The following is a 16,256-nucleotide window of genomic DNA, read 5'->3' as shown; positions in this document are numbered from 1 at the left end:
GGAAAGTGGCTATGTCTGATTGAAGAATGGATTCACCCGAAGAGCAAAGCTGAACTGAAAAAAACGACCATAATCATCTAGCATATTATTATTAGATTGTTATAGTTATTAGATTTTATCGTAGCGTTTCTATTTTAACCTGCACAGCTTTTTACGTATTCACGGTAGGAACTCCTTGCAGCACATGGAGTTCACTTCTCCCACTGAACAAGAGAATGTGGGAACAAAGAGAAAAGTTAAAGCTGTTTGGTTGTTAATATTTGTTGAGATTCTTCATATGTGTAATGTAGTAATATATATTTTCTTCTAAAATTAAGCACTTTATTTTCAGATATCTTTTAAAAAAGCTCTTTATTTTGTTTTTAAATGCAAACCTTATTTTACTTGAAACGAGAAAAGAGCACAAACGTCTTTTAGCTCACCACACCACGAATTTGAGTAAATACTAAAAACGGGAAGAGATAAAATGTTTTTTGCATGTGAGCTGGAAAAGTTATCACATTTGGAATAATTCATAAAGTGCAGCGAGATATCCCTTCACTGTGCTGTCATGGTGTTTGATACGCTGCTGTAGGAGAAGCACGATTCAGGACGAGTGAGAGTCACAAGTGCTGATCTGCTCCTCTACTCGCTGTATCACCATCAGCAAGTCGCCCGGCCATCACGCGTGGACGAATATAAGCTGACAGTCTGCCACAGTTAGTGTGCACAGCAGCACAGAACATTCTTCTCGACAGACCTGTCTCCCTCAGAGCTAGCGTACAAAGCAGAATACTATATTTAACATTTATTTGTCATGACTCAACATTTCCTCCCTTTGCTCATATCGACAACAGGGATGAGATTTAAATGAGCAGGGGTCATCCCTTTTTAAACTAATAAAATGTCAGATGTTTTATCCTCATACCTCACATATAGCTGTTGCCTGCAGACATTTTATGACACATGCTGCTTTGTTACTCAAGGTTACAGGAGAGTGGTGAAACAGGAGGACAGGGAGGGTGACAGAGAGTGGGAGAGCAGAGAGAGGAATCCTGGCCTCGAGGATGAGGAGCACTTTAAATACAGATTTGAAATAAAGCAGATTACCAATCTTCTAAAGGATAAAAACATGCAAGTTTCATCTTCAGCGATCTATTGTCAGTCATTGTCAGTGTTGTAGCTCTATGAAGTGCTGCTTGATGACATAACAGATTAGACTCTTGCCTCTCTGGTTTGCAGTGGGAAGAGTGTGGTTTTAAGACCAACAGAGCGTGACTCAACAATGCTCTGCTGGAACACTGGACCAATGGGTTTTAATTGTCTTAAAAGATGGATTTCACTTCATATTTGAGCCAGACGCACAAAGGAACAAGGTTAATCAGAGCTTCCAGATTTTAAATACACATGCTTGTCTTTCCACACTTTCCATAACCTCAACTATCATAAATAGGTACCTAACCTTAAAGTGTAAGTCTTGTATTTTTCAACCCATTTACAAACATAGGGCCCCAGTCGAAAATTCTGGAATTTAAGCTTTACCCTGTGACCTAAACCTAAAACTACATCATCATAATCAAACAGACCTCCGTCACTGTGAGGACGTTTAAATGCACTTCAATATGTCCTCATAAAAACAGTCTTGAACCAAAATTTGTCCATAACCACAGACAGACAAACACACACCAAATACTTCACACACAGATATCCATGTTGGGTTCCTGTGAGACCCACCATTCTGATGGCTTGGTAATCCTAAACTGAACTCCACGGGTCCTTTACCCAAACAGAAATACCGACGGCTTCGCCAAATCTGTGGACATCCACAGATATAAACCACTGGCAACCTGCTCAGTGTCTGAAGTGGCTCTGCAGGTAATCTGAGCGATTTAAGACCATGTGAAAGGTGATTGCCTGTCAGCAGAGAGATGCTGCTGTCATAACATACACTTCTCACACAGAGAAAAGCCTGATCGCCATGGAAACACAATCTACTCTTTCAGTTAGCGGAGGACGAAAGTGTGAATATGGGACATCAGCATACTCCTATGGTGTCCGTTATCACAGGCATGATTTAATCTGAACATCGTGCTCTCGAGATGACAAACAGGTTAGAAAATCTATTCTTTTTTTAAATTGAACGTTTTTCAAATGTACTGCCTGTTCTGCAACCCAGCTATTCCTTATTCCAATGCACACATGGGAGAAAATAAATCTAGACCTTCAATTGTGATAATTGTGGGCTGTTAATGACAGTAAATTACACATAATTGAGTTTAACTGCAACTCAACAGACATGAAGCTTTTGCCTGCTCTGTGAAGGACGTTGCTGATGTTCAGACTCTGATTTCAACCAACAGGAGAACTGTTCCAGTTGTGTGCTGAACTATTAACATATTTATACACCTTGCAAAAAACCAATGCATGTCTTGATAGGGGCCAACAGACCCATTTTATAGACATCCCATCCAAAGTAATGATCCAGAACAAGTTGTTATAAAACTAAAAAAAAGTTTTATGGAAATTAATAATTAAAAACCCAATACATTGTTGATGACCTTATTTCATAAACAGGAAATATTAAATTGCTTTGGGCTGCTGCTGTCACAGAAGCAGTAAATATAAAATTAATTTATTTTAAATTCCTTTTGTTCAAATCCAACTGGGTTTTCTTCGTCAACGTCAGCTTTTTCTCCTGAGAGCAGATAAATGTTTCCAATCATCTCTCTAAGATCGTGCTACATTCACAGACGCAGCTTAAGGACACAAGCACATACCTTGGATCCATCCACACTGATGATGCGGTAGCTGTTGCGTGTGCTGTCGTAAAAATAGGAGACAGTGACAGCCTGCTTGCTGGCAGGAACCCAGTTCTTCTTGGTGGTCGGGTCGATTTGGAAGACGTGGGCCCTAGTGGTGAAGATTGGCTGCTCCCTGGAGAGGAGAGGGACAAAATGAGAGGGGGGGTCGCTGCAGGTAAGACACACAGTATATAACTTCGGAGGAAGACAAAGTACTCAATGAGCCAGGTTTAACAATCTTTACCAAACACTGGCACTTACAGTGTGTATTGAGTTCTTAATATCCCTTTATCACATTATGGCTGCAGAAACACTGTGACTGTGACACTGAGTCTCCAGAGATGCTGAGAGTCTCATGATAATGTAACACAAACCCCTCAAGTCCTCATAGCAACCCACAATCATTAGCACATCAACACCCCCTGCCCTTTCAAAGGTGACAGTAACACATATCTTGGTGTATATGTGACACTGTGCACTTGTTTGTATGAATACATCTATTGTCTAATGGAAGATTTCCCCTGTGCACCAAATACATCAACGACTAGAGCTCAGACAACACATACCTCTGCCATTAAGGCCCAACAGCCCCCTTATGAAACCACATTTAAAGATTCTTATTTGGCTCCAAATTGCAAACACTCATAGACACCAGTCCCCTCAACACGCCTGTTTTTGTTTTTTCAATCAAGATCTATGAATTGTTTTTTGATAAATCAATGAAAAGGTTGAAAAACACAATGTTAAAGGAGGATCTGCCCCCCCCTATCCGGACACACACCAAAGTTTCATGGGTTCTTTATTGACCCATACCACAGCCTTCCACCATGTTTCGTGGTAGTCAATCCAGTAGTCATTGTGTAATCCTGCTAAATAACAGACAAACAAATAAACTGAGACAAAAACATCAGCTTTTCGGTGCAGGTAATAATTAAGTAAATCAAACAAAAGAAGACTCAAGGTTGACTTGTACAAAAACTTCAAAAATATCTGGTTTTCAGTAAAAATTTGAATAACTTGCATGTACATATTTTGAAATTTAGTCACTGTTTCCTCACAAATGCATATCTGGACATAATTTAACCAGTCAGGTTTGCTCTCCCTTTTAAACAAAAAAAGGATTAAAAATATCTAATTACATAGTTTAGTAAGAGAACCATGTGCTTTGGTACCAACACGCAGATGCTCAGAAATTAGAACTTGTCCATAAATCATCACTGGCGTACAAAATATTTGGTGCATTTATAAATAATTACACAATCAAGGCATAAGAGGATAGAAAAACACAATAAAACACTAGAGAACAGTGCATCTCAGCAGAAAGTGAAAAGGTGTAGGCTGAAGCCACAGCTTACTGTGCCTACACCTTTTACAAAACACTACCTATTTGATCTGAGCATTTCTGTGTCTATTCCTATACTATTATAGATACTAATGCAACATGTTCAGGTTTTTTAGATTTGTTGATTTTCTCATATTAGAAATAACAGTGGAACGGTCGGGTTATTTCGTGCTTTTGTTAATCAGGGACACTTACAAGTGGGTCGTGTTATTCTTCCAAACAGTCCCCTTTATATTCAATATATATCAACCCAGAACAGATTCCACACACATAGCCATCAGTCCCCTAAATGTACCTGGTTCTTTTTGCATTATTCCCTGCATAGAAATTGATGAAAATGTCAAAAAGCCATCTCACAATGTTAAAAAAGTGATCATGTAAAATCCCTGGATACATCCCTTAGTCTGGGTCCTTGCCAAAATGTACTGGGGTGTTTCTTGGTCCACGTTTTATCCTTCCACAGCATCGTGGAAATCTGTTCAGTGCTTTTTGTGTAATCCTACTAACAAACAAACAACGACCATCAAAACCCAGCTCAACAACGACCATGATGGGGAAAATTTCAAAATAATGCCAGCTATCTTTGAGAGGGTGAAGTAATCTGCCTCCCAGCATAGAGCAGCTAGCTGCGTGTATGATTCAGAAGAGCATCATCATGGGAATAAAGGAGCCTGTTAAACTTGAATGACTGTAGACTGAGACAAAATTCAGCAGAAATGCTCCCCCTCTTAATGACATTCCTACAATTACACATCTCTTTCACCAGACACTGATTATCTTCACTTTCTGTCACATATACACAAACCTATACACACAAAACCATAACATGACTCTAAAACTAAGCTTTTGTGTAATTTGTGCACCGAGCACTTTAAGAACCTCTGCACAACAGCATATTCACAGGTTTTTCCAATTAGCCAATCAATTGTCAGCAATGTGGTGTACAAAGTCACGAGCTTCAGAGATGATGGATGACACATCTCTTCTTCCTCTCATTATCCAGAAACAAAGAAAAACATACAGGATCCAAACACTACCACAGAAACCATCTTTGAGAAACATGGAGGAGGCAGGGTGTATAACATGTACTGCAGCCAGCCAACAGGTGGTGTTGATTTGGCTTCACTTTAGGGGAGCTGTCACGTTGTCCAGCGGATCAACTCTGAGGTGTAGTTTAAAAGAATTTAGAATTTTCTACAGTTCTCACTTCACCAGGATGAATGAAAGCCATGTCACCACATAAAAGAATATATAATATTTCTAAGACATTGTTCAGGAACAGCTTGAGGTAAAAATAACCATACCTGCATGTAGTACACTCTTATTCTCAGCTCATACAAACTGCACAGACACTTGACACTGAGCACCACTGCTGAAAGTGGGGAAAAAACTGTTGCACTTCAGTTTAATTGTCGTGCTGCAGGGTCTGACTCTGGACCCAGCAGGTGTAATTCATCCACTGGATGTTCTCATTTCAAACGGAGAGTACAAGTGGTTACATTGCTTCTCTATGAAGTTTGAAGTGCAAGGAACAATTAAGTGGAGTGGCTGGATCAGAGGACACCTCAAGAACTTAATAATAAATGCAGATGAAGAATATGGAGGGGACAGATGTGAAGTACTTCTTACTGGAAATTAAAATGTATATACAACTTTCCGACAAGTCAAGTTTTATATGGCTCCCACTGCTTGGCACAATTGAAATGTTGACCACCTTTGTCTATTTGTTTGTTTTATCTTGTTGTCTGTGCAGTTATACATTTTATTAATTTGTCCTGGCACCTTTTGGTTGTCCAGTCACCATGGAGATTTTCCTCTGGATGTTCTTCAGTGTATGAGATTAAAGGCAACGTAGTGCAGGACCGTGATGACGTCAGAGTAAGTAATTGAGGTGGGAATAAAATTGCAGAGCGCCGCATTAAGAGGAAGTAGCCAACGATACATGAGCCACACTGTTGTGTTGCTGGGCTAAGCTTCCTGTACAGCACATTGAATCTACCTTCATGCTTTACAAATGAAATTGACTTGCCAGAGTGATAGGGAAAGGAATTCAGATGCTGGGTGAGGTCAGAGTAAAGCTGCTGCTCCTTTAGGTCAAAAGTTGAGGTGTTCCAGGCATTAAACAAACTATAAGATGAAACTCAGCCTTTACAGGTTTTGCTTTTCATTCCAATGCTGCATATTGTCTTAATAGTAGAACAATTTATGTTAAGTTCAATCAATCAAGACATTTTCACAAGTTTTAAGTATTGACTTTACCTCCATAAGAGAAGAGAAGTGAAGTGAAGAAAACTGCTTTTGGTCTAAAATCTTGTCATTGAAAATGCTACATCCTTTCAGGCTGACGGTCTTAGTTAGGCTACATAGAACTGTTACGCCTTCTTAACAGGCTGTATGCCATTTAGTTTCTTTATCCGCATGCTGCTTCTATGCATCATTTTGTCCACTATTGATGAGTTCGATTTTTGTCAGCCCATTCTCATTGAGTGTGCTTTAGATTAGGTGCTGGTGAAACAAACATTCACAGATCATTTATCTCCACTCCACTTGATTACAAACGTGCTCCCAGGAGAGAGCTTTATTGCAAACTTCTTACAACATCTACTGTCGGTTGTAAACTTTGTGAAATCCTGATACTTTCTAGTATCCTTTCTTCCTCTATGTGCTTTTGCTTCCTGGCTTGCTATTTACTTTCATGACATGAAACATTTCAACAAAATGTGTCAAGTTGGCAGAGGGTGCTGAGCTAGACAGTGGCACAGCCACACTTTGCTTGGCACAGCATTAAAATCACCAATGCACATCAAAACCATTACAAATATCACATTTTTACACACAGGGATGTGATAATGAAAACCAAAATATAATTTATCGGAGAGCACATTCTCAAAAAAATTGACTAAAATTAAACGGGTGTTAAAACTAGCAGAAACACACACATCTCCATTTCTATAAAGCCAAACTGGAGGTTTCATTAACACGGTACAGATGGTGCCACTGTTGCTGTAATGCTTTACTGCAGTTGACAAAGGGACGTGTCAGAGGACATTCAGTTCAGTATTGCTTTAATGCACCACTATGAGGTCCCAGTGAAAATAATGTCACATGGACAGTCTGGCAGGCTGCAAAAATTCATGAGCTAATAAAGCTTTTACTTCTCTTGGGATTATGGTTCTCACAGAAATGAAAGCCTAATAAATGCACCGCCCCCTTTAAGCCTAATCTCAGTCTTCATCTGCTTTGGGAACAACAAAACCCATTATGCAGATCACTGTTGTCACTTTACATACATACACATCAACACACACGCTGACCTTTGCGGTGGCAGCGTCTGGAGCCAGCTCACACTGGCAGGGGAAGAGAAGCGAAAGGCCACTGCTGAACACATGGATGCACTCACACAACGGTTGGTGGAATCCAGTGATCTGCTTTTCTCAGATAATAAAACATTAGGTTGATTGATTTTACTGGATAAAAAAAAACGAGACGACATTTGGACTTTGTGACCTTGGAATTCTTTGTCCCGCTGACTGTTGGGTGCTCTCTATCCCCATCTGGTGCTTTGAATAATTTACAGGTGTGTGTTTCTGTGTGTGGGGGGAGCGGATTAGAGTTAGTCGGCACTGTCTGTGCCTACGTACACCTACACACCCACCGCAGGCCCATACACACTCGTGATGCAGCAACTGTGTTGTGCACTGGCAGAAGAATACAATTAGAACCAAAGGAATGTGCTGACAACCATATACCTGAGGAAAAGTGAAACTGTTGAGAAAGCGCTGCATCGTACCAATACATGAGCTTTTCACATGTAATGAATCTATATCACAAAAAAACAGACCAGAGGAAGATACTAAACAACTGCACTACTTTACCTCTGAGGAATATGGAGCAGCAATATTGTGAGTGATGCACCACTAAGCCCGTTTACCTCATGTTCTCTTAAATCCTTCCAAGTGTCTGGCTGATCACCACCTACGATTTACTCAAACACTGAGCTCTACAGAGTTGGAGTGAAGTTTGGTAAGAGAAGGATTATCCCACTGCTTTAAAGAGGAGACATTAAGATGATAGCAGATGACACCATGCCCTGGGAGGATGTGTGAAGAACAGCAGGCAGCTTCTAGAGTTTGGATGCTGATTTTAATGCCACAGGCTGCAGTCACGTAGCAGCTGTGTTCTGCTGCACCTTTAGAATCCAGACATGTTTTTCCAGAGGAAGAGAAAAACAGCCTCTTCCAGATTCCTGAATCCTCTTCAGCGTCATTCTCCAAACAAACCTTCCTCATCAGTCACAGTCATCCACTCTCTGTCAAAATGAAAGTGACAAGTGGCGGCTGTAAAGATGTCGATACAGGATTCAGGAATCTAGAATTCATTAACCGAAAGGGTTTAACCTCAAAACTCAAACAGGCTTCATAGCCTGTTTAACAGAAAACAGCAGCCTCAGCAGCTTCAGATATGTGCCATGCAACATTCTTCACATTCCTACAGTGTGAACATTATGGGACTTTAATACCAGCTCTAGAATTCGCGCAACACACAAGTTGAATATAAATGTGCAGTAGATGGTAGGCAGACAATTTCTGCCGCTGTATATTTTGATATTTTTTGTTCCTGTTGCATTAGTTGATGACTTTCGGCTGCATAGTGAAACTCTTTAAATACAGATTTTTCTGTTTTTCCCCACAGAGGTGTCATGTCTCCCTCTAGACGGGTCTAAAGAGAGATAGCATCAACACACAATGTCTGGGTTTTACACCATGTTTGGAGTGTAAAATGAGCCGGGGACAAATAAGCTGCATGTCCAGGTACTATTGGCTGCAGAACCACAGGCACAGAGCCTGTTGCACTATAATAGGATCTTTTTATTAGATTCTGTCTGCCAGTGGGACTTAACGTCACTGTCCTGTCTGAGACCTGATGAAAAACAGCAGACGTCGTATTAATGAAGGAAAAAATTTTTGTTCTGTAGTTTTTGACAAGACAGGCACTAAAGCATGACGATCACTGGGCTAAAATCAAAAATTACCAACAGAATATGTATTAAATGGTGAATTTGCGTGTTCTGCAACAAAAGCCTCTTCACTTGTCAAATACTGTACGTACAGTACTGTAGGAAAGGAACAATGAGCACTTATCCGTCCTTATTTTCTCAGCAAGTACTGACGACAATACACCAAGTTTCCGTCTGCTTTTTCAGAGGGTATCGATATCAAAAGAAACTGAGGGAAAAATTTGTATCGAGGTTGCAAAAGTGACTCTAGCGTTGTGAAAATGGCAAAGTAGAAACAAATGTATTGTGATTGTAAATCAGATTTCGTGAACGTAAATGCCAGGATTTAATAACTTGAATGCTCATTAGCTGGTGTAAAAGTCAGATGAAGTCTCCCTCATTTTCTTTACCTGCAAGGCGCTGGAGGGGAGCAGAGCGGCCTTATTAGTGAGGGCAACATTTTGTCTGTGTGAATGAGCAAAGTAGGCAGAAGAGGAAAACTCTGTGGGATCATCACTACAATACCACCGTGGCTTTTATTGTATATACACATAGTTGATGTTAGGGGGACATGTTCCCTACAGATACAGTAACATGTAATATGGAACCTGCTGAGTGAGATAGTCTCAGACTGAAATGCTGTGAGACGTAAACAAACCTCACCAGAGCCCATACATCCACCAACAGTGCCCTTCTGAAGCTACATTTACATTCACAAGATAGAGATTTTATTTGGATCTATGTTAAAGAAAGTAACTGGATTTAATAATTAATCGATGGATCAGTGAATTTCTAGATTAATCATCAGCTACAGCCTGATTTCATTGTTATTCTACATTTAAGCTGTAAGAATATTATACTGTAAACTCAAAAAGTGCATGGCAATCTTACCATTTAATTAAAAGTTATTCCACATTATTTGTGTTATTACTGTGATTATTGAAAGTGACCTTCATTATTACTCCGGGGTTTTGGCTGTGGACTGATTGTACTTCCTGCCAGCACAGCTCATTTAACAGGCGACAGTATCTCATGTATCTAAGCCAGCAGGCCAGACTCAAACCAGCACTCACATCAGGTCCTCCTCCACCACACTGTGGTGATAGGTGCCCAACATAATCTGAGAGCTCAGAGGAAAAGGAAGTGAGGAAGTCTCCACTGAAGCACAGCATGGCAGCAGATGGCCTCCTAGGCTTCAACCATCTGGTGTGGAGACGTCCAATCCGCCGTCAGTCTGTCCCCTTTCATTTACCCATGATTCCTCAACAGTGAGACCTGCTTGTACTCCCCAGCTACACCTTTACAACCTTCCCCTTTGGCCCTCAGCCGCAGACAGAGAAGTCGGATTAGGCTTACAGTTACCTCTCCTGCCTGGGCAGCCAAGAGACCCACTGCCACATCACATGTCAGAGAGCCTAATCAATGAGTATTAAGCCTTTAGCTGTCACTCTCTGGTCAGCCAGGAGATTATCATCTATCCATGTGTTAAGGCTGCTCCCAGCCCGACATACTTTAAATAGCAATATGTTGATTGCATTGCTGTCTGAGTGAGCGCTTATTCAGTAAGAAGGGGCTTTCGGACAATCTGAGCTTTATTTTGGCGAAGCAGTGCTTAAGCTGTAAAACTGTGCGTAAAAAACACAATAACCATCACTTTCTTTCTCCCTGTCGTTATCAGACTCTCCTCAAATTCAAATTCCTTTTTGAATTAAATCTTAAATTATATATTTTAATTTAATGGGCAAGTTAGAGACCTAATATCATTGATATGGACTAATACATTATTGTGCTTTATAAATCAACCGGTAATGGCACAATCAATAATATATATATATGTCAAGATCAAGAGGGCACTGATTGATCACATGACGTGATAGGAAAGTGACAACAGAGGATAGATACTGAGGGTGTGTGTGTGTGAGAGAGAGACACAGTTAATCTATAACTCCATTTAAGAGCCAAGAGCTTCAGGGACAAAGGACCAAGTAAACCCTGCAAACTACAAGCAATCTACAATATCCACACACACACACACACACACGCACACGCACGCACACACACACACACGCACACACGCGCTTATCTACATTGACTGATCACTTAGAGCAAGACACATTGCACACACTGAGTGTAATCAGAGCCTACATATTGCATGTGCGCACATGTACCAATAAATTATAATATTTACTCCTCTTTGAGATACTTTAAGTCTTTTTTTTTTATCGTAAATTCAGGTTCTTATTATGGAAGGGTCTATGTATTCTGTGAGAATGATTTAAATATTAAGTGATTGCTGGTTCCAGTTTGTCAAATAGAGTTGTGTTGTGCCACTCAGCAGTTGGCATACTTCACTTTCAGCAATGAAAACAATCATTTCATGACATGCTCAACTAATCCTGCCACTTTCTGACCATTCGTGTCCACCTGTGATACTACAGGCGGAAACTTGTTGTAATGTCTCCGTCACTAGGTGTGACCTCCTGACTTGATTTGGACTATAGCCGCCATGCTGCATGGGCAAGCTTACTGAAACAACAGCGTCTCCTCTCAGTTTTAAACCTGCTGGGTGACCACGCCAAACTCTTGAGAGTTGTCAGGACGGTTGAACTGGTTTCTTGCATAATATAAAACTGTCTGGTCACAAAAAAACAAGCACAGAGGCAGTTTTTAATTTATTAGAGAACATTAATCAGATTATGTCCCACATTTGGCCTCATGTTTTTCAGAAATCAAAGATCTCTTATTGTCACAAATGTAAAAGTTCACAAATTCTTCAGAGACTTCTGTAATGAATGACATTGAGCTGTCACTACAGCAAATCAAATAAAAAAGGAGTATGACCAGGATTAGGAACTTCAGAAGGAGAAGTCAGTGTGAAACAGAGCTCATTACTGCTGAGGCGTTTACTCATAGTATGGAGGCAAAATAAAAAATATAAAAATGTACTGTACACAGTAAACCACTGTGGGGGTGCAACACACACACGCACACACACAGTACCATCTCTCCTTATTAATCTGACACCTCCATATCACAATTCAACGACACCTACAAAACCACATTCACACACATTCAATCCATAGGAAACTGTGCGTAAAAATGACAAATAAATCCATATTCTCTGAAGCATTTTCACATAAGCTCTTCGAATTTCTTCACATTGATAAAAAAAGAATATCCTGTAAAACTGTAATAATGCGTCAGAACCAAACCGGCTGTACTGATACAGGAGTGAAATGTGGATTATCGTGGAGGTGTTTCCACCGCGCACATATCTCAGTGGGTGCAGGTGTCATGAGAGGCGCACCGAGGGGCAGCGCTGTCTGGGTATAAGCTCAAATAAAACCGCACAGGACTTTTATTTACATCTACTCACCCCATCGCAGCGAGATCTGAGGAACTGCTCCCTGGCTCTTAAAACGTCGCTTTAAATAATGACAGTGCGTCGGGAGGAGAACAGTGTTTGGAGGCGCAGAGTCAAAGTCCACAGATGATCGGTGGTCCACAGAGTTCAGTCCCTGTGCGCCACTGAAATATGAGGAGAGGAGAGCACTTCTTCTTCCTCCTCCTCTTCTTCCTCCTCTCAGCAAACTCGATTCTCCGGGTTGTCAGGCTCACAGAAGCCCGGTCATTCCTGGAAGTTTTCTCTCTTCGCTCGCTTGTTTGTTTTTTTCCCCGGAATAAATCCCGCACTGGTAATCAATGGCTTCCCTCCCGGTTGTCCTCCTCCCAATAAAAAAATAAAAAGAACCGGGCTCAGGGTTTGTTGGGTGAATGTTCCCCTGCTCGCTGCGCGCTGTCTTCCCTCCCCAGCGGGATTGTGTTTCTAATGAAGGGCGGCAGCAGCAGCGACACGGAGCGGCTTCCACCTGCTCAGGCTCCGACCACCACCACCACCAGAGCCGCCCACTCTCTACACACACACCCGCTGGTGTCTGCTGCTGCTGGTGGTGGAGGTCCGTCTGAGTTTCCACCCAAATCACTCACAATTCAAACATAACACAACATGGAGTTTAAACAAACACACAAACAGTGACGGTGTTTTATCTGAATCCTGCTGCACTTACATGTTTTCAGCTCCCAGCGGTTCACGCGTTCTCCGAAATTCACCAAATAATGGTTTCGGGCAAACTGAAGACGATGTTGGCAGGTGTCAATCAATGGCAGGTGTGTGCGCCCTCGGAACCACTACAAGGAGTCTACTTGTTCCAGGGGGGAAGAGTTTCAGCGACGCCCTCAAACTGCGTTAGCCAAAGTTAGCATCATTCGCGCCTTCAGCAGGTGTGTTTCCAGTAGTTTAAAATGCTTTAGCTAGCTTTAAGTTGTTTTTCAAGTTTGTATCTCTGAGGCGTTTATTCGAACATAACGTAACACATTCTTAATAAACAACAAAAGCGAGTAAATCGTTTCTTACATGTTTTAAACCAGTAAATTACACCACACGATCGCTACTGCTAATTTTACGAAGTGTTTTCTAACTAAATAACTGTGTTTCCAATATGTTTGCGTTTGAAATACATCTATAATGATATTTAGTTGATTGTATATTCGGGTACAATTCTAACATAATGTAGTGTTATAAAATACCAACAACTATGATATATTGTCTATTATCAGACACACTAACATGTTTTAAACTCTCAAATTATGTCTTTTAACTTCTACTCTGATATTAACAGGGTTTTTTCCCAACCGGCAGGTATCAGCCATCAATGTGTGTGCGCGCATCCGGAACCCTTAAAACAAGTGTATTTGTTTCAGGGGGAAGCGCTTCGACGACGGACTGATTTCGGATTGGCCGCGTCAGGATAATACGTATGAACGTGTCGCTGAAGATATCAACATCCACGTCTTGTTCAGGTGGGTTTTAAATACGCAGGAGTTTGAAGTGTTGTCATTGTGACCTTCTTTAGTTGTTTGTATCCTCATCTGACGGGAGCTACGTCCACAGCAGCTAAAGCAACACAGACATGTCCGCCTGGGAACAGAAGAAAGCCCTCGTACATATCCGTGTTAGCAGCTTTGTGTTTATATCCAGTGCCTCCTCTGATCTGTTGCTACAGAATGACCGAGGAGAAAACGGAGACCCTGCAGGAGTACGAGGAGCTGTTCGCCCACAGGTTCTCACCCGAGGACCCTGAGTACCAGCGGTACCAGAACCGAGCAGCTGACCCGCCGCCCATGGTCGAGGACTGGAGGGGTCGAGCGGGGGGGAACCAGAGAGGAAGAGACAACAGGTACTGACGTGAGCTCACACAGTGGACAGAGACACACGTGTTGTCCCGGTTGGTGTTTATGTTGCATGTTCATGGTCAGTTAAAGTGTCTCTAAGAATCAGGTGATGTGCAGCAGTGCGATCTGAAAGAAATGAATCACATCGAATGAAGACATTTAAAGTGAAAACTAAATGGAAAGTATCAACAGACACATTTTATCTGTGAACACAGTTTTAAGTAATGACCACATTCTTTTCGACATTGTCCACTCACTTGTTAACAGACAGGGAAAGGAGAAGTGTGCTTTCATTAGAGAAACACAGCTCGGTTAATCTGGACAAAGTGATTTAAGTGCCATGTTATGCATGCATTAGTACCTACTGTTAAAGTGCCATATGTATTTTATATCTGTCTATATCTAGGTACCACGACCGTCGTGGGCACAGAGGTCGTGGTTGGGGAGGAGACCGAGGCTGGGGAGGAGACCGTCGTGAGCAGCAGAACTGGCATGACAGAGACCGAGACAGAGACCGGCACTGGGGGCATGGGAGTGGTCAGTCAGGCCCTCCAAGCTCCAACCAGGGATACAACTCCCATCACCAGAGACCACATTATGACCGCTACTGATCCATACTCTCAGGTGGTATCACCTATAATTACTAAAGTCTCACTTAGAGTATCAATATTAATACTTTATTGCCCATTATTATCATTTTTAATAAGTGATACAGTTTTTTTTGTTTGAGTTGAAAAACAAACAGTATAATCAGGTTTTGGAATTTTCCCAGAATGATTTCTGAAAAACCTTGACTGTTTGACTTCCATCTTCCTTTTTATACATACACAGTATTTTCAACTTGCAATGCTTCACACAGTATTAAAAATGAAAATAACATGAAATTCTCAAACATTTCACATCCTTGTTTTTAGTATGTTTATCACATTGTTTATGGGAAGTTTCACTGGTAGTTGTTTTGTGTCCTGTTAATATTTTTTTGCTTTTTTTGACATGGTTTGATACATTATTATGAATTATGCAGTACAGTATCAGTATTGCTACAGATGGTGAATATCCACATATAATCTATTTGTAATGCAGCTTTATTTTTCTGTGTCACATTGTTTCATAACAATCTAATTGGACTGTTGTCAATAAATGCGTATTTTCTTAATGACAGGTTTTTGTTATTTTAGATGATGTATCCAGCTCATGTTTTATACTTTTATTTCAACAATCATATAGAACAAACAAGACAACTGTTTATGGATGCTACACCTTCGGTTCGTCCATTCTGTTTTCATCAACTAATTCAGTTTGTCCTCTCCATAGTGTTTGTCGCTACTTATGGTTCTGAATAACGTCCATTTTTCCCACTTTTTTCCAGCTGTGTGTCAAAATGTCAGTTTGTAACATTTTTATAAAGCACATTTACATTTACACCATTTTCACCTGAGACAAATAGTAAATTTGCTCTGATAATAAAAGTTGCACTGGCCCAGCTGCAACCTCTTAAACTCTCATTCAAACATAGTAAAAGTGTAGACCAACAGGAAGATATAATTATGCTTGTTTCAAACTACAAATCAGAAATGAGGAATTTATTGCAGCCACATTTCATCAGTTCCACCATGTCAGCCTCTAATGGTGAGCACATTAAACCAGATGGCCTGAACAACTGTAACTGTGTGTGGAGGGAGAGCAGCATTCACAGTTAATGGCTCTTAAGAAGCCTAAGACCAATAGTTCACACTCTGAAAAGCAACTGAAATATTTATGTGCATCATTAATACATTATTGCTCTGTGCATCAGCGGCTATGGCTATGGTATCTCATCGCTCAAAGATGTCAGTGCTTGTGTATCTCAGTTCAAGCCCTCAATTAGGTAACTAATGGTGACTTAGGACACATTAGCCCACAAGTG

At 40.9% G+C, this 16,256-nt stretch overlaps 2 protein-coding genes across 5 annotated transcripts in view; one reads left to right on the top strand and one right to left on the bottom strand.

Annotated features, from left to right (window-relative positions):
• homer2 (homer scaffold protein 2) overlaps positions 1 to 13,324 on the bottom strand; it is a 28,378-nt gene extending 15,054 nt beyond the window's left edge. Inside the window, exons 1-2 of one of the 3 annotated variants that reach the window (XM_020080092.2) lie at positions 13,186 to 13,324; positions 2,757 to 2,913 (exon numbers count right to left, since the gene is read on the bottom strand). In XM_020080092.2, the coding sequence (XP_019935651.2) occupies positions 2,757 to 2,913; positions 13,186 to 13,187 (159 nt within the window). In that variant the 5' untranslated portion in view covers positions 13,188 to 13,324. Of the gene's footprint in view, positions 1 to 2,756; positions 2,914 to 12,494; positions 12,944 to 13,185 lie in introns of those variants that run through there. The other 2 variants (XM_020080091.2, XM_020080093.2) reach the window with 2 other exon arrangements.
• On the top strand, positions 13,292 to 15,506 carry ramac (RNA guanine-7 methyltransferase activating subunit). Of its 2 annotated transcripts, none has more exons than XM_020080094.2 (4): positions 13,292 to 13,399; positions 13,880 to 13,978; positions 14,182 to 14,355; positions 14,757 to 15,506. In XM_020080094.2, exons 3-4 carry the CDS (start codon positions 14,183 to 14,185, stop codon positions 14,959 to 14,961), a joined length of 378 nt encoding a protein of 125 aa, XP_019935653.1. In that variant the 5' UTR covers positions 13,292 to 13,399; positions 13,880 to 13,978; position 14,182; the 3' UTR covers positions 14,962 to 15,506. The 2 variants fall into 2 exon arrangements, with proteins under 2 accessions (XP_019935653.1, XP_069381913.1); XM_069525812.1 differs by having other exon boundaries at positions 13,354 to 13,512; positions 13,818 to 13,978.
• The last annotated feature ends 750 nt before the right edge of the window (positions 15,507 to 16,256 follow it).

Source organism: Paralichthys olivaceus, chromosome 1 (assembly GCF_024713975.1).
Source record: "Paralichthys olivaceus isolate ysfri-2021 chromosome 1, ASM2471397v2, whole genome shotgun sequence".
NCBI lineage: Eukaryota > Metazoa > Chordata > Actinopteri > Pleuronectiformes > Paralichthyidae > Paralichthys > Paralichthys olivaceus.
Note: the sequence above shows the minus strand (reverse complement) of the source record. Positions and strands in the feature narration are given on the sequence as shown.

What these genes read in the sequence shown, in the direction of transcription:
- ramac (XM_020080094.2), top strand. Translation starts at nt 14,183, where the DNA reads ATGACCGAGGAGAAAACGGAGACCCTGCAGGAGTACGAGGAGCTGTTC. An exon ending in CAGAGAGGAAGAGACAACAG is followed by an intron (nt 14,356 to 14,756) that starts GTACTGACGTGA and finishes GTCTATATCTAG; the next exon opens with GTACCACGACCGTCGTGGGC.